Raw genomic sequence first — 18,732 nt, forward strand, 5'->3', positions numbered from 1 at the left:
GTGTCTGTCTCTGTGTCTGTGTCTGTGTCTGTGTCTGTGTCTGTGTCTGTGTCTGTGTCTGTGTCTGTGTCTGTGTCTGTGTCTGTGTACACATGAGTGTTACCTGGATGAGTCCAGGCCCAGGGCCCAGGCTTACCCCCAGACACTGCTCAGAGAGCATTCTGCTTCTGCTTCTGCTTCTGTAGCCCTGTTCAAAGCTTCCTTTTTGGACCTAATCCAAGTACAAGCCCTGACCATAGTTGCTAACTGAAGAAATCCGAGTGTATAACTTGAGTCCCAACCAAGAGGAACATTGAAACCTTTTCCTGCAGCAGAAGACCAGATCCATGTACAGTAACCTGTCCATGTACAGTAACCTGTCCGTAGCACATCTTGGGTGTAAAGCTGAAACCGTATAGGAAGAGTCACGGTAGAGCAGAGACCAGAGCCAGGCAGAAGGACTACCCCTATACCACCTTACCTGATGGAGCTGAGATGAGGGCTTCAAGGCCAGGCACTGACCTCTACCCCAGGCTTGCCTCTGTGTGGAGGCCAGTAGCCAAAGCTTCCTCCATCTATCCCTATGTCTCCAGTGGCTATGAACATCTGAGGGTTCCTGGCCAGCTTTGATGACTGTGGTAAAATGTATTCGGTTTATCAATTTATTCTATGTTGCAAAAGCTAGACATTCCCTCTGCTGTCACCTAGAGTTCTACCCAACAACCCTAAATAATAATGCCTCCTAAACAGCAAAGGCATGCAGGAACGACCCCACTGTGATGGGCAGTTCTTGGTCCTTCTCTTCTTAAAGCCTCAGTCACCCTCATGTCACAGGTGTGTCAGAGGTTGAGTAGCAAAGTCATCCAGTATCAAGACAGACTTTATACACATTCCTACCTCCCACAAAGCCCACACTCCCAGCCTTGAGTTAATACCATCTCCTAATGCAGATGCTACAGTCCATGAAAGATACATCTACGGAGAAGAAAATTTGGGGTCCACACTCTAGACCAGGGATTCCCAGTGCCTTAGTCCTCAAAGCTAAGCTTCTTTTGTTATATGAAAATTCAAGATGTGGGTTCCCACTCACAGGGTACTCTGAGACCCATAGCCATTGTTCTGTGGCAATCTATGTGCTTTTGAGTAGCCAAATTCTTAAAGAAGATGCTTCCTGAATGTGACAGCTTAGTGACGTCCTCTAGCAGACCTGACTTGGTGACTTCAGATGAGCCCCTACAGGTGTCCAGTGCATTCACATCTCACCCTTTCCCCTGGCTGTTCTGGGCTTTTGGAGCTGTGCCCACTCCCCCAGGCTCTGCTCTTGCCCTACTCTCTCTGCCTCACACAAAGCCTTTGTTTTGGAGCTAGGTGGCACACAAAGGAACATGCCAACCCTTACACAATACTAACCCTTAACGCCCACAGGAACACATAAACAAATACAAGTGTATGCCACACAGCCTGCACCCTTCTAACATTAATAGAGTTTTCCTGTTTGCCAGTGAAATGCACCCGGAACGTCCACAGCTACTTTGCAGAGAGACTCTACTACGCCATGAAGGTAACCGCCCTGGCTGCTGCCTCCTCTGTAGTCAGCCTTATATGATGTCAGAAATACAAAAGGGGTACTCAGAGCCCCTGCCATCAGAACACTGGGCTCTCATGCATCAGAAAGATTTGCTTTCTTAGAGGGCCAAGTAAGCCTTGGGAAGGGAAGCCACAGTCCCTGAAGATACATTTGAGCAGGTTCATTGAAGACTCACGGAACCTTGACAACTCTGAGTGGTCCATATCACCATTGCCATCTGAAGTGCTGTGTGTCTAAGGCTTGTGCAAGGTCACACCCCTTCTAAGTGGTAGAGCCATGCATTGATCTCAGACCCATCCGTCTGTGCTTTTTATTGTCCTGTATCTCCTCATTGAAGACAGTAGGCAGGCATGGCCGGAATCCCAACCCCCTTGACAAGGACAGACTCTGGGGACATTGTCACAATTTGCATGTCAATTTTCCTAGTCATGATCAGGTGCTAACTTCAGATTTCCTGTTGCCTCTAAGGCTGCCCTGGCTTCAGAAATAGATGGTCTGTTCTTCCTGAGTAGAGTTGAGGGTATCTCGAGCTAAACTGGAAGAGAGGCATTTAAAGTAATTCTCAGGGACTACTGTCAGTGCCCAGCTTCTCTAGTAATGATGCTGGCACCATCTAATGTGAGAGTCATACCATCAGCCCCAAGCCCTCCGGACACATCCGCCCCATGAAGAAGAGAGAGTGCTATTTCCTTGGTTATGAAGCTCTGACTGACTTAAGACCAGGCAGGGATGGCAGAGAAAGCTGGAAGATACTGCTCGTGAAACAGCAACTTAAGTGATAACATTACAGTGATGCTGCTCAAGTAAGAAGTCTTCCTGGAGTAGTGAGTGTTTTCTGACTAGAGTCTGATGCAGTAAATCAAATGCATACCACAACTCCAGGCATTGGGCTTCTAGTAAGAAGAGACACAGCCACCAAATGAGGAGATTGAGAAAGAGGAGCTCTTCGTCAGGGGCTGTGGGTGCAGCTCCCTTCTAGAGCACTTGCCCAGCACACGCAAGTTCTTGGGTTCAATCTTACCACCACCAAAGAATAGAATTTTGGATAAAGAAAACCAACCTGTGTCACCAAAGTCCCCCTCTTGGTGGCTCCCCACTGAACCAGAGGCCCATCCCTGCACTTCTAGCTCTTGATAAATCCCTACGCTGGTTGGTCCGTCCTTACGGAGGTAGACAGACAATGTGAAACATGATGGCTGACTGTCACTATCTTATGCAGGGAGCGGGGACCCGTGATGGAACGCTGATAAGGAACATTGTTTCCAGGAGTGAGATTGACTTGAATCTTATCAAGGGTCAGTTTAAGAAGATGTACGGCAAGACTCTCAGCAGCATGATCACGGTAAGGCACAGGTTCTCAACTGTACTGCTGCCAGCGTGTGACACAGACGTTCCCGGGATGTGAGATGCCATGGCTGTTGTCCCAGATGACCATCCCTTCCCCGTGGGCCTCTCACACTTGCACCAGTTACCATATGGCACACACAGAGGAAGCCAGGAAGGAGAGACGTGTAACTATGGGTGTATGAGGGGAGCATGTGGAGATTTAGAAGCACAGAGGGCTGCCCTTGTCCCAGAACGTGGCTTTGCATTTGAGCTATGGAATATACCAACGCCTTGCAAAAGGAACCATTTCTGAAGAGACAAAGAGAGACAGCAGTTTCATAGAAATCAGGGCTTCCTTTCAGTCCTAGATCTAAGTAGTCCAAGTAGGGAAATTGTAGGCTCCAGTGGACTGCCTATCTACATTGCAATTAGTGAAACCCCCAGGGTATTAAGTGCATAGGGAGGAAACCCTGCTAGGATTGAGACAGCCTGACTACAGATTTCATTTCATTAACTATTTCATTGCCAGAAGTCAAACCACGACAAGAATATCCCTTAGCTACTCAGTCAAGTGGCTAGTTCTTCCACCAGGTTGGATTGTTGACAAAATTAGATAGGCAACTCATAGTTTACAATGGACCTCTGAATTTGCTGGTTCAGACAACCAAAGACTGAAAACACTCAGGTTAAAAAAAAAAAAAATGAATCGATACTGAACCCACACATGCTTTTTTTTTCTTGTCATTATTCCCTGGACAATATTTATATGCAATATAAATTTAAATATTATTTGCATTGCATTAAATATTATAAACAATCTAAAGATTGTTTAAAGTATAGGAGACTGTGCATAGGTTATAGCCAATTCCAGCAGCATTTCCTACCAGGGACTTGAACATATTCAGTTTAGTATCTGTGGGGTCTTGGAACCATTTTCCCATGGACCCTGAGGGACAAGTGTTATATTTTTAAAACACTGCTTTAAGAAATTTCAGGCAGGATGACATCAGGGAGGCAGGCAGTAAGATGGAGGAGTTGGAATTATTTGTTGTGCTTTGGATTTCACAGCCAAGTTGCTCGGGGGATGGGAGATGGAGCATAAGCCAACCTGGGCTGCCACTAGGTCACCCACGCAGTGCACCTCATCACAGATGGCATTTTACAGATGAGAGAACATGTCGCACCGAGGTGAAAGCAGAGTCTGTGTATGATGACAGAGCTGTGGTCCAGACCTGCGTGACCCAGACTGTCCCCATGCTCTCTCTAGAAGTGACTCCAGGCTCCTTGTGTTCGGCCTTGGCTCCCCGCTGTGCAGAGCGTGATGAATGGACATGGCTCATGTTGAATAAGTGAATGGCTCTATACTCCTGGGTCCTGAGAGATGCACAAGGAGGGAGCCTGGGGAAGTTGACTGCATAAGGAAACCACCTGCAAGCCTTCCTTGTCTAAGGGCTTAAGAGTGGATCTGTGTCTGTGACTCATTTCCCTAACCATCCCTCGTGACTCATTTCCCTAACCATCCCTCGTCGGGCTGGACAGAGAATCAAAATAGTCTAAAAACGAGGAGGAAAGAGTGATGGCATTACGTAGAACTGTGGCATAGAAACACTTGAAGGGACAGGCCCCACCCAAGGAGCACAACTCTTAGTAACGGAAACAGAAGAGAAAGGCCAACATCATAAAACCCTCTTCTAACCCTTCTCATGCCTCCTTTCTCTAGGCCGACACCAGTGGTTACTACAAGACTGCCCTGCTGAACCTTGTGGGCACTGACCTCTGAAAATGTCAAAAAAAAGAAAACAAGGGCAAGAAGTGTGAGCCCGGCCCCTGCAGCTTCAGCCCTGACCATGGGTGGGGGTAGGGACACCTCATCTGGCTTTTAGTCCTCTGTCTCCCAGTTTCTGATGCTTCTCTTCCGATGCTTCTGACCCGGAAACCCGGATGGCCAGCCTGGGTTTCCCTTCCACCTCTCCTCTGAGTCATTTCTAGGTATGTGTATAACGCCCACCCTAGCATTACCTCTGAGCAAACAGAAACATCAGCATGAAGAAGGTTGCAGTGGCCTGTGGGTCATTCCTTCCCCTTCACACAAAATCTCCTGGGCACAGGTCACACACATGCCTTGGCTCTGACCTATCTACAGAGTCAGGGTCTTCAGAGAAAGAACCAAGGAACATGGGTTTCTAGCAGTTGTCTTAGCTGCTAAGCCTCATTATCAGGCAGCCAGTGAGCATGTGGGAGAGCACCTCTATGAGAGAGCACAGCCGTGGGATCTGAGAAAGGGTCACAGCTCTGCCAATCGGGACAGTCACTTAACAGAGAGTGTTAGGCTCTAGGTGGAGGAGAATTCTTACACCATCCTAATAGCATGCATTAGATTGGATTACAAATCCCCACCCTGACCCAAGTACACTGTGGCCTGAGAGACTCGGGCTTGTCCAGCCATTCCCTCCATGCTGAAGCTTGCAGCTAGGGAGCCGCCCAGCCCTGAGCGTGAATCCCATCCTCCCATCATGGTCTCCAAGCCTGAAGAACATGACAGAACTCTTCTCAATATTCATTGGGCTTTCAGAATCATAAACATTTGTACTTTCAAAAAGTGTCTGTGGATTTGTGGGGGGTACATTTGTGTGTGTACTGGGGTGTATAAACTGGAGTGTGTGTGCACTGGGGTATGTGCATTGGGGGGGTGTGCACTGGGGGGGTGTGCATTGGATGTGTGTGCGCTGGGGAGTGTATGCACTGGGTATGTGTACACTGTGGGTGTATGTGCACTGGATGTATGTACACTGGGTATATGTGCACTGAGTGTGTGTGCACTGGGGGGTATGCATTGGGGGGTATACTGGAGTGTTATATACTGGGGTATATGCACGGGGGAGTGTATGCCCTGGGTGTGTGTACATTGTGGGTATATGTGCACTTGGTGTATGTGCACTGGGGGTGTGTGCACTGGAGTGTTGTGTACTGGTGTATGTACACTGGGGTATGTGTATGCACTGGGGTGTGCACTGGGAAGTGTGTACTGAGGGATGTGTGCACTGAGGTGTGTGCATGGGGGTGTACACTGGTGGGGTGCACTGAGAGTTGTGTGCACTGGGGGATGTATGCACTGGGGTGTTATGCACTCGGGTGGAGGGCATGCTTACTGACTGGGAGGTCAGATGTCTTCTATTTCTTCTCAACCTTAATTTTGTTGTTTTATTTTGTTTTTGTTTGTTTGTTTGTTTGTTTGTTTTGCGGCATGGTTTCTCCATGTAGTCCAGGTTGCCCTGCAACTAGCTGTGCAGACACCAGACTGTCCTTGAGCTCAGAGATTTAACTGCTGGGACTAAAGGTGTGACCCACCAGGCCTGGCTCTCCACCCTAGTTTTTTGAGACAGTGTCTCTCAGTGATCCTGGAGTTCACTGTCTCTATTAAGCTTACTGACAGGTGAGCTCCTTGGACCTGTTTGTCCCCATTCTTCAGCAATGAGAAGAGGGACATGGAACCTCATGCCCAGCTTTATGTAGGTGCTGGAGATCCCAACTCAAGTCCTCACGCTCACACAGTGAGTACCTCTGGAACCAACGCCCCAGCTCGATCCATGAGTTCTTATCAGTTATCTGAGAAACAGAGCTTTAGGGAGCAAACTTGTGGGCATTTCCCTAAGGGATTGCTTGGAGTGACATGTGTCCAATATTGCCCTGGGGACAGGACTTCTAAATGATGATTATTTCCATTGCCCTCCTAGTTTGTGACCCAAATTCTAATATCTTAGGAATAGGTGGGGCATTAAAGTTAGTCTTATAGCAACCTGCAGCTTTTCTGTATCCTCTGGTACTCATGCGCCCAGGGGTGGCCCTTGCTGAAGTTGGTATATATAGGATACACTTGGAAATATCCAAAGATGAGAAGTTATTTGTTTCTTGGCTGGTCCTGTCTTTTTTCTGTCCCTGTATCTGTAGAGTCCTTTCCAACTAAGCCAAAGTCTGTTGGAAGACCCTGCTATTAAGGTAGCGGGTCCACCATGTCCAGATAGCTCTCCGAGCTTGGAGTAAAATGGAGGACTCCCTTTCTCACTGGGGCTTCCTCTTCCCTGCTCTTATCTGGAGAGTGTCTCTAAGCACAGGTGCCTGACCTTACCTAGAGGATGGCCCTGCACCAAGCTTCCTATAAATGCACATTAGTCCCATTCGGCCCTTCCCGCCCCATGATCAGTCGGTACTGCGCTATGACCCACCAGCCCTTCTTGCCCGTAACCCCCAGAACCCCTCTATACCCTACCTCTGAAACGTACAGCAGAGCTATCATCTCCAGAAGTCCTGCCGGCACACTCTCGGCTGTACAAACCCTGCTCACAGCTAGCTCCGTGCTCGTGGGCCAGTGCCCAGTGCCCCACCCCCACCCCAAGGAGAAGTGAGACCCACAGTCACACAGTCAGCCTCCTGTACCTTCTCTGAGGCCCATCCATGTGTTTCTTCTCCAATTCCAGCTTCAGCAGCAAACCTTCCCCCCCCCCACCCCCAGGGTAACCCTGGCACCCTCTGCTCACTTTGTCCTGTCTTTAGCAAGAACCCTGTTCGGTGGCTTTTGTCAGAGTTCCCTTTACCTCTATATCTCCTATGACCCTTGATTCCAAGTCCTCTCTATTCCGACAGAACTATGTCAAGTACATCCGAGGCCTTTTCTCCCTTCAGGAAGAGAATCTGGTTTTTACAACTTTAGTTGTCACCCAGCCCTGTTTCTCTGTGACCAGGGGTGCTCTGTGCTTAAGGTCTAGGTACTGAGAAAGGTTCGTCCTGGGGCTCCGGCGCCTTAGCTTTCTCAGAGAGCTAACCCATCCCGGAGGCTCTGGCCTCCTATCCAGGTGTGTGACTCTCTTGGAGCTAATTCATTTCCTTCTGTTGCAACATGAGCTGACAGACAAGGTCTGAGCAGGATCCAGGAAACTGAGCCCAAATCTATGGCTCTGATGTAAATCATAGTTTTCTTCCTGTAAGAGCTTTTGAGGGCTTCCAATAACCTTTTAGGGATTCTTCTCTGCAACCCATAGTAGACAACTGTACCGGCAGCCCTGTTATACAGTATTACTGTTCTCATCACATCATTCTCAGAAAAACCGAGTACTGTGCAGGTAAGAATTTTGCCCTATTCATTTTTTAATATCAAGTATCTGAACTCGTTACTTTTCTATTTGCTGTAACCACACCCATGACACAAACAACTTAAGACAAGAAAGATGTGTTTAGGTCCATGGTTTCAAAGGGTTTGGTCCATGGCTATCTGGTCCTCAGGAACTTTGACAGAGTATCACAGTGGCAGGAGCACTATGTCAGAGAAGGTTCTAGCATCATAGCAAGCAGAGTGAGAGAGGAAGGGGCCAGATATCACCAAAGAACCCCCTCCCTGTGACCAACCTCCTCCAGCTCCACCCCACTGTTAGAGAAGACTGTATCAGACCACCAGTGAGGGGAGACATAAGGGCAGTGACCACAGCAAGAACTTGGCACTGGTGTCACGCTGTGGGAAGGGTAAGGCTGGAGTGCTGGCCTTGGCCTACCCGGTTTTTATTCTTTAGCCAGGAAGGATTGTCTTCCTGGGGTTTGAATACTTGGTAAGAAATAGAGGGGAAGTGAATTTGTGGTCAGCAGTTTGATGTTACCTGAACTATGCATTCTATGCGATGCCAAGTTGTGGCTGGTCAGGTAAAGTGTTAAGGTGAAGTTTGAACAACTAAAGGCTGACTCAATACTCGTCATGCAGACATGGCAGGAAAGAACATTCCATTCTGGGAAAAAGGAGTGCAAATAGCGGAAGGGACTGGTGTGTCCCAGACGTGCTAAAGGAATGATGTGTTAGCGCCCACAGAGATGAGAGTCAAAGATAAAGGCAGAGGTGTCGGGGGGCAAGTTAGTGGAGGCTCAAGCTGCTACAGGCTGAGAGGCTCAGAGGGTTCCCACGGATGGCGGGGTGCCCTTGCAGGGATACACAAGAGAGTACCTTCACGCTGGCTTAGGAGAGATGTGGGCAATGGATATGGCGACCCTGCAACAGAAAGGCTGAAGTACCCACCATGCCTGCAGCGTAACGCTTTGTGGGCCCAAGTCAACCACATAAGAGGCTGGTTTTAATCACCATCCTTACAGAACACACTTAGAATGTGTTAGGGTACCCCAAACCTGTGCACTTCTGTCCCATTAGTGAAGAGCAAGCCCCAACTGCCATTGTGCCTACTAAGACCTCAAGTGTCTGAAATTTATCTGTGAGCCTCAAGGCTAGGCCTGAGGCATCAGGCACTTTCGTGGCTTCTTCATGACGTGAGGTCAAAGTGGGCCCAGTCTGATGCCTCAGTGGCCTGTGTTTCCCCTTACCCCTCTGCCAGATCATTCCTGGCTCTGGGCCTGGCTCCTGGACGACCATCTTATTGAATACCAAGCCCACCAGCTTGGTTATTAGGGCTTGCCCACCTGTGTGATATGCTGTGAGCTAGACTCCTGTCAGTGTCTCTCAGTCCTGAATGCCCAGGGTGTCTGATACTAAGTATTGAGTGGACACAGTCCATTCAGTCTGCCTAGATCCTTCAGTAACTCCATAGGGTCCCAACTTTGTAGCCCCATCTTCCTCTCTTCCCAGAATGCCTTGCTGCTGGAGCATATTATTTGGCCATGGCGAATTGTCACCTCCCACAGTTCTTCTTGGCTCTGCTGTCTTTGGCTCCGGGCCACTAAGCTTCTCATCTTGAACTCTTTCCTATCCTCCACCATAAGTTGTTCCTAAGAGAGCCTCTTGCAGATATTGAGGTCTCACACGCGCGCGCACGCACACACACACACACACACACACACACACACACACCTGCCTTCTGCTGTGACTGTGAGGCTCCTCATGTCTCCCTCTGTCCACAGCTACAAGCCTGGGTAAAGCTGGCCTGGAAACCTGCTTGCACAGCGCCCTCTGGCGGCTTCCTTTGACCAGAAGAAAGGCTAAATGGATTAGCTGTGAGTCCCGCCAGCCTATTCAGGGAGGAACAGGAGGGAAGCCCTGCCCTCCTCAGCAAAGGCTTGGGAGAGTTACGTGCTGTGCCCAGGTTCCTAGAGTTGTGTGCCTTAGAGTTGAGAAATCCATGTCTCCAGTAAGATTTGAAAACCTCGTCACTGTACTGCAGTGACCCTCACAGGTCAGTGTTGACCTTCTTGTCCACCCTGTCCTCTACGAAGTGACCTGTCCTTACCACCTGGTTAAATAAACCAAAGCACTTCTACAATAAATCATACACTGTGGGTTTTTCTGTGGGAAGGGATGGGTTTGAGACAGGGCTTCTCAACCTTGACTGTCCTGGAACTAACTCACTCTATAGACCAGGCTGGTCTCAGATTCGTCGGGATCCTCTTGCCTCTGTCTCGCAAGTGGGATTATAGGCATGTACCACCACCACCCAACTAAAATAGGCTGTCTTTAATCTTGGGCTAGAAAAATATTCTTAGGCAAGAAAGAGAAGTAGTAACTTCAATAGAAAAATAATGATAATATAAAGTAGACTTCAAAATTTTCAACTTTATCAGTAAGAAAATCAACAAATAAAGGACTAGAAAAATGAATATATATATACATGGCATGTTTCCAGAGTATTTAAAAATTCCCGTAACTCCATTATAAAAGGCCTAATTTAAAACATGAACTCCACGAAGAAACAACTATGGGTAACAACATAAAATATGTGTGCATTTAAAACCTTCAGAAAGACACGTGTCTCATACTGCTAATAAGAAATTAAAATAATGTACACATTTGCAAAAGGTGTTTGCTCACTTCTTATTACTTTTAAACAAACACTTTTCTGTGGGATCCACCAATCCTACTCTTGAGATTTTAACCTGAAAGAAATGAAAATATATCCTTTTTTTTTAAAAAAAAAAAAAAGCTTAAATGGTGATATTTAGAGAAAATTATTCATAAAAGATAAAAACTAGAAAGGATCCCAATGTCCATTTACAAGGAGATGAATGAACAAACTGGAGTGCATCAGTAGGTGGCAGAGGAGAGAGGTTATATCTATGCTCAGTGTTCTGTCCTATGAAGATCTGAATGATCAGTACTCGAACATTCCCTGAAAAAAAAAAAAAAAAAAAAAAAAAAAAAAAAAAAAAAAAAAACAAGCCTGACATGACCACCAGTCCAGCCTGGCACCAGGGTGCCCATACAGGGAGCTAGCCTGAGACAACCAGCCATTAGGTATTGCTCAAATCCTGATAGGATCCCAGGGCGGGGAATGAGCTGGAGACTAGAAAACCCCACCTAGGTCCTCGGGTCCCCCGGCAGGAGTGAGCCCAAGACAGATGACGGTCACACGGAAGTCCACAGACAGTTCAGGGGCAAGGAGCAACCCAAACGACCACCAGTCTGTCACCATGGGGCCTGGACAGGGATCTAGCCTGAGATGACCACCAGTTGAGAGCAGTGCAGACCTAGTGGAGCAGACGGTGCCCAAGACGATCCTTATTCAGCACCATAATGCACAGGAGGGACACAGCACTCCTAAGACCAACCCAGAGGCTCAGAGACCCTGGACTGGCACCACTAAGAGGAACAAGTAGGTAGTGGAGAAATGGGAAGGAAAGAGAAACAGAAGGATGGGGGAGAGGGCAGCAATGAAGAGAAGCAGAACTGGAGGGGAATGAGGAACAGCGTGATGTGAGTAGCCAGTAATGCCTTCTGCAACCACCAGGGGGCCTCGACTAGGTTCTTGGCCCTGAGGCAGCAGGGATCTGTTACACCAAAGGCTGGTGTTAACCGTCTGAGGGCTGTGAAGAGCTTGCCCCATCCTTCACCTGGACATCCTGGGAGAGTAGAGGAGCTGACGCCACCCTTAGCCAGCTGCAGTACTCCAGAGAGCCGGCCCAGTATTTCAGGAGTTGTGGGTTAGCAGCCCCAAAGGTGTGAGAGCATGGGAGAGCCGGTCTCACCAGTTGTCTTCAGTGAAGGGACAGGGAGAGATGCCCTGCCCTTCACCCCTTACCACCAATAGCAGACAGGAGAGCTGGTCCCAGCGTTATCAGAGCTCAGAGTGGGAGAGCTATCCCTGTTTCCCACCTACTGTAGCACTCAGGAGAGCTGGCCCTGCACTTCACTGGGCAGCATTGCAGAGCTAGCCCTGGATGCAGGGGTTGTGAGTGAGTGTGACTTTGAGGGCATGAACACAGGAGAGGAGCCCTGACTCCTGTCTGCTATGTGGTGGAGCTGATGAGGGAGCGATCCTCCCCACCCGCGCTGGTAACTTCGTTCATAATTGGTTGTCTAAACATTGCTCTTTTATTTTTTTCAAGGATGGTTTTCTAGACACCGAATTCTTGGGTGATTTTTTTTTTCCTTTTCTGCTTTGACTATATGGCCCCTTTGCTTTCTGTCCTCCGAGGTTTTCCTCAAGAAGCTGTTGTTAGTCATATTAAAGTGCTCTTGGACATGGTAGCTTATTCTTCTAATGCCACTTTAAAGATTCTTTGTGGCTTTGATGGTTTGATTCTGCTGTGAGTTTGTTTCTTTTTAATCAGCCAAGGGCTTACTGGATTTCTTGAATATATAAATCAGTGTTTTGTGTCGAATTTGGGGTACTGATGGCGATTGTCTCTTCAAACATCCTTCCAGCCGCTGTCTAGTCTGCTCAGATCGCTGAAACTGTTGGGTTTTCCTCGATCTCCTTCCTGTTCCTTACGCTGTCTTTAACCCGCAGACCATTTCCTGTGCGCATTTTGAAATGCCGTGCAACTTTCCACTTCTGAATTTTCACTTTTTAACCTTAGACTTGAATTTGATCCTCTCTTTAGCGTTGTATCTTATCACTGAGGTATGTTCTCTGCTTAGAAAGCACTGCTGTCCTGTGCTTTGAGTATTTGAATGGGTTTTCTTTTGTTCTTTTTTTTTTTTTAAAGATTTATGTATTTATTATATGTAAGTACACTGTAGCTGTCTTCAGACACTCCAGAAGAGGGCGTCAGATCTTGTTACAGGTGGTTATGAGCCACCATGTGGTTGCTGGGATTTGTACTCCCGACCCTTGGAAGAGCAGTCGGGTGCTCTTACCCACTGAGCCACCTCACCAGCCCCTTCTTTCGTTCTTTTCCTGTGCTTACGGGGGGATGATCTAAAGTCTTTGACAGTGTGTCCAGTGTATAGGCTTCCTCAGGGACAGTGCACACTAACCAACTGTTATATTCATATTTTTTTCTCTGAAAATGGGCCATACTCTCTTGGATTTTTTTTTTGCACTTCTCATTATTTTTTATAGTTGCTTTAGGTAAAATAAAAGTGATAGCTCTAAAAATAAGACATGATCCCTCTCTAGGATTTGTTGTTATTGCTGTTGTTGCTGCTAGTGATACATTTTGTTTGTTTTGTTTAGTGAATTTCCTGAACCATTTAATATTTGTCTAACTAACTTGTTATAATATATCTAATAATAACCTAAGCCTTTGTTATATGCAGTCACAGAAATGGTTCCTCGGCTTAATGATCAGCTAATGCTTGCACAATGTTATCTATTAGATTCCTCAGATTAGTGATCAGCTAAAGATTGCACAGAGGTATCTTTAGATCCTCTGTGGCCCTAAGTCCATTCTTTGCTGAGAAAGTTTTTGTGTGTTGGGTCATATATTCAATGCTCCAGCAAGCACCTGCCATTACCTGTAAGTTATTCAGAGGTTAGTCCCTTGTTAACCCTTCTACCTAGCCAGGAATGTTAGAGCTTTCAAACGGCATGGACAGATCTTTTTCTCCAATGTTTCCTTTTAAAGTTTTGACATGTCTCTTATTAGACCGAACTCATCCTGGCCACCAGTCGCAGTGGTAAGCAAGTTCCATGAGTTGGTTTTCTGTGTTTTGTTCATTTATTGTAGTTGCTTTGTTTTGGTTTTGTTTTGTTTTGTTTTTATTGGGAGTGGAGGTGGTTGGTTGGTTCGTTGGTTCGTTGGTTCGCTGGCTGGCTGGCTGGCTGGTTAGTTGGTTTTTCTACACAAATGCACTTGGGATATTTGTGTTCTCACAAATTAATCTCTGAATCACGTTAAGTGGGAAAACTCTTCTTGAATGGAGCTCTTACAGAGAACTGCAAGACAGTTCCCAGTGTCAGTTCCCCAAGTGGGAATTCACAGGGAGTACAAGCCTGTTCTGTCAGCACCAGAGATCTCAAGGCTTCTGTCGTCCTCGGTTGCCCTGTGAAGCTGTCTGCTTCCAAGTGTCCCAAGGAGCTGGGGAGAGGAAGATAGGAACAAGCAACCTAAAATACCATGCTTACTTGGGTTTCATTATTTTTTTTAATGACTAAATGCTATTTAAATTGTTGAGAAACCCTCAGTTAATTTACAGAGCTCTGAAACAATGGATCATAATGATTGTTGTTGAAAATATTTCTCAGCAGTCTTCCTGGGACTCTGGCTGATTCAGTCTTTCTGCCCCCTCTTCCTCCATGTTCCCCGAGCCATGGCTGCAGTGGTTATGATGATACAGCTGCATCCACGGGGCTGTGATACCCACCATCCGTCGATCTCTGCACTGTACCCAGCTGTAGTTTTCATTGAGGGTCTCCATTTGCTGCAAGAATTGGCTTCTTTGAGGATGGGTGGGAGCTCTACTAATCTCTGGGTATAAGGATAAGATTTAACATATAAAGGAATTGTGCTGCTCTAAACATAACAATAGTAGGTTCTTTCCTAAGGCCATGCTCTCAGTAGTCCTGGGAAGCTGGCTAGGTTTTCAGTACCAGACATTATTTCCTTCCTGTTGAATGGCATACACAATGCTATGCTATTTAGTTGTACAGAAATATGAAATTGAGCTAGAGAGATGACTCAGAGGTTAAGAGTGCTGGCTGCTCTTCCAGAGGTCCTGAGTTCAATTCCTAGAAGCCACATGGTCACAACCATTCATAATGAGATCTGGTACCCTCTTCTGGCCTGCAGGCACACATGCAGGCAGAAAGCTGTATGCATAATAAATTTAAACATCTTTTAAAAAATGAAATCACTAAATTTGCAAGTTAATGGATGGACCTAGAAAAGATTATATTGAGTGAAGCAACCAAACCCAGAAAGGCAAACACTACCCACTCTCCCTCACCTGCAGGTTCTAGCTCCAATTCCTCAGACGTGTGTGTATAGCATGAAGTAATTGCAGAAGCCAGAAAGGTATAAAGGGACCATGGGTAGGTTGGCTAGAAGTGGAACAGCAGCACACAGATGATATGAAGTGAAAAAGGAAAAATGGGGATGAGGTTGCAGCTGGGACAGAGGGAGGTCAATACCCACAAAGAGCATGGGGTTAAATAACACCAAGGTTGTTTGATATGGTCTCATGAAGTCATATTATTTTATATCAACCTAAAATTATGCACAGTACATATAAGTGGGTGTGTATCTATGCACACACACACACACACACACACACACACACACACACACATATAGTTTAAAGGAAATTAAGCCACTTGGACTGACAATGCCCCCCATAAGAACCACAGACTAATAAAAACCCCAGCAGCAGGCATGAGAAACCTCCTTTTGAATGGCTGGTCAAGGTCGTCTAAGTGACCCCCAAAACAATATAGATTATCACTGCAGCACTGGGTCGCCTCTCAGCGGTTGGAGGTGACCCCTGATGCTGAAGACACCACACACTCAGGACACAAGACAAGGATGAGTCAAGCTGGACCCGACCTGAAAACTTCACTCCTGCAGTCTAGCCTATCAGAAAACACTATTCAAGCTGCCAAGCGAGGAGGGAGAAGACAATTAAACAGTCCTACCCAGCTTCAACAGCCATGACAGTGACCAGCATGGCAAGAGATCCATAAAGATGCAGCAAGGAACACTCGCGTGCTGGGGCAACCAATGGCTGCCTAACTGGACTTTTTAAATAGTTGTATTTATTTTACTATTTCATGTGCATTGGTGTTTGCCTACCTGTATATCTGTGTACCATACACATGTCTAATGACCCTCAGAGGCCAGAAGAGGACATCAGATCCCCCAGAACTGGATTTACTGATGGTCGTAAGCTGCTATGGGATGCTGGGATTTGAATCTGGGTTCTCTTGACAATGCTCTTAACAACTGAACCATATTTACAGCTGCCTGTCCCCCTACACAGACACTTTTGGGGGGTACAGGATCTCATTTTGTAGCCTTAGCTATCCTAGAACTTGCTACGTTGACTGGACTGGATTTGAACTCACAAAAAATCTTCTTGCCTCTGCCTCCTGGGTGTTGAGTTTAAAGGCACGAGCCACCATGCCCAGCTACCTACTTATATTTTTGACAGGTCACCGTTGCAGATCTTAGTATGTGATGACGCATACTAAGCATGTCGTTTGACACATGCCACCTATCACTCTCCTAAAGCCAGGAGGGACTTGGGTGGCTGGATACAGCATTCTTTCCCTCTAAGCCCCATAAGGCCACGGAATCCTTCTAGACCCCATTTTTAAAGCAGCTTCTAGTTATCTATGATGCTGACCTAAACAGTTCATGAAGTAAGTGAGGAGGCTGGACTGTGGAACAAATATAATTCATCAAATTTCAGATAAAGAATCTTCAGGGGCTGGTGAGATGTCTCAGTGAGTAAGAGCACCCGACTGTTCTTCCAAAGGTCCAGAGTTCAAATCCCAGCAACCACATGATGGCTCACAACCATCTGTAACAAGATCTGACGCCCTCTTCTGGAGTGTCTGAAGACAGCTACAGTGTAGTTACATATAATAAATAAATAAATAAATCTTTAAAAAAAAAAAAAAAAAGAATCTTCAGCAGTCCTAGAATTTGGAAGTGAGTGTGAATTCTAGGACAGTCCAGAAAGTTCTGGCCAAGCCATGTGGCCTTTATCTAAAGCACATTTGCATTTTTATGAACCACGTTGGTTAAACTTACTAGAGATCTAGACATCTGATTTTCTAGCAGGTTCTTAATAGTTGTTACCAATAAGCATTCCGAGGGGTCTCATGCTGTGTGGCTGTGTGGATAGCCAGTGTTTGGAAGTATCCGGAACCTCTACGACTCAGACCTTCAGTCACCATTCATCAGCAATTTCCCAGAGTACCCCAGACCCTGGGACCAAAATACTCTGTCCCTTTAAGCTGTGATTCCACTGTACATGGCCGCTGTGAGGATCAGCAGCACTGCTAGGCAGATGGTGGGAAGATTGTCCTACAAACCTCAGGGAACCTTTGGCCAAGAAGAAGGAATGGTTGAAGCAACTGAAGGAAGGCTGCAGAGAATGAGCAATGATGTGGCCAGACTCTAATCGAATTCTGGATGTCCGTGGGGTATGCTGTCACTGCTTACAAATGGAGTCCAGCCACAAAATTGAATTATCAGCTAAGCAGGTTCTAGAAGCACAGAGCATCTCATCCTCCAAGATGTGATTAAGGGCTATGTGAGCGAGGAAGGCCTCCAAGGCAGAGGACCTGGAGGAACGCTTTTCTCTGGCCAAAGCATGTGGGGGAAGATTCCATTGCAACATCCGATCATCTCTGGAAGCTTGAGAGTGCGGTCTGTCTGTCTGTCTGTCTGTCTCTGTCTGTCTGTCTTATCTATCCCTCCCTCCTCTGTCTCTCTCTGTCTCTATCTCCATCTCCATCATATTCTCTCTCTCTCTCTCTCTCTCTCTCTCTCTCTCTCTCTCTCTCTCTCTCTCTCTCNCTGTCTCTATCTCCATCTCCATCATATTCTCTCTCTCTCTCTCTCTCTCTCTCTCTCTCTCTCTCTCTCTCTCTCTCTCTCTCTCTCTCGTGTGTGTGAGAGAGCACATGTGAATACACTCACGTGATGTGTGTGCACTATCAGCTAATAGAAGCAGGAAGATAAAAGTTGAATCCCTCTCTACCTTCACTCACCAAATGCTCTCTGTTTCCTTCATTTTAAAGTAATAGGTTGGGAGCCAGCAAAAGAGTTCATCACATCAGCCATTGGCCACCAAGCCAGACCCTGAGTGCAATCCCCGGTGCCCACAGGGTAGAAGGAGATAATTGACTCCCATGACTTGCCCTCTGACCTCCACAGGCATGCCATCGTGCACAGAGACACTCACAGTAAATACATGAAAAAAAATGGGTTGGAATTCTCCTGTTACTTTGAAAATCTCACTTCCTTAATCAGCATTTTATAGAAAGGCAGGTCCTACCTGAGCCTTCACAGAAAAGACGGGTGTGGCAGACAGTTTTATGTCAACTTGACATGAGCTAACTCATCTGAGAGGAAAGAACCTCAAATAAAAAATTATCTCTGTAAGATCTGGGAGGACCAGAACTGAAGAGGGCACAACATCTGTCCCCAACACCCGGAGTAACTGGGACCAGTGGGATCCAGGCATGCAGAAACACCGCCAGACCAGTGGCACAGGTTCCTTCCCATCTGTCTGGGCTGGTGCCCTGAGCAGACCTTGGGTACAAACTCCGCAGCCAGCCCCACAACACCCAGAGGCAGCTCCACTCCCAGGCACTCTAACATGCCCAGGATCACAGAATCAGAGGATCGCAGCAGCTTGATCACGCCAGGATCTCAAGGTCCCAAAGGCAGCTTGAGTCCCAGGAACTCGGACACACCCAGGATCTCAGGATCACAGGATCACAGAGTCAGCTGGACTCTGAGGAGTTCTGACACAACCAGGATTACAGAAAGGACAAGCTCCAGTAAGACATAGCCAGGGCAGGTAGCACTAGAGATAATCAGATGGTGGGAAGCAAGCATAAGAACATAAGCAGCAGAAACCAAGGTTACTTGGCATCATCAGGACCCAATTCTCCCACCATATTAAGTCCAGGATACCCCAACACACTGGAAAAGCAAGATTCAGATCTAAAAATCATTTTTCA

At 46.9% G+C, this 18,732-nt stretch overlaps 1 protein-coding gene and 1 pseudogene across 1 annotated transcript in view; both read left to right on the top strand.

Moving 5' to 3' along the window:
• Window positions 1-5,492, top strand: part of LOC110325365 (annexin A8) — a 15,018-nt gene extending 9,526 nt beyond the window's left edge. The window contains exons 10-12 of the mRNA XM_021203320.1: window positions 1,482-1,540; window positions 2,787-2,909; window positions 4,614-5,492. Coding sequence (XP_021058979.1) covers window positions 1,482-1,540; window positions 2,787-2,909; window positions 4,614-4,673 — 242 coding nt within the window. The 3' untranslated portion in view covers window positions 4,674-5,492. The remainder of the gene's footprint in view (window positions 1-1,481; window positions 1,541-2,786; window positions 2,910-4,613) is intronic.
• A 5,366-nt stretch (window positions 5,493-10,858) lies between these two features.
• On the top strand, window positions 10,859-10,981 carry LOC115064625 (annotated as a pseudogene).
• Window positions 10,982-18,732: the final 7,751 nt, after the last annotated feature.

Source organism: Mus pahari, chromosome 8 (assembly GCF_900095145.1).
Source record: "Mus pahari chromosome 8, PAHARI_EIJ_v1.1, whole genome shotgun sequence".
Lineage (NCBI taxonomy): Eukaryota > Metazoa > Chordata > Mammalia > Rodentia > Muridae > Mus > Mus pahari.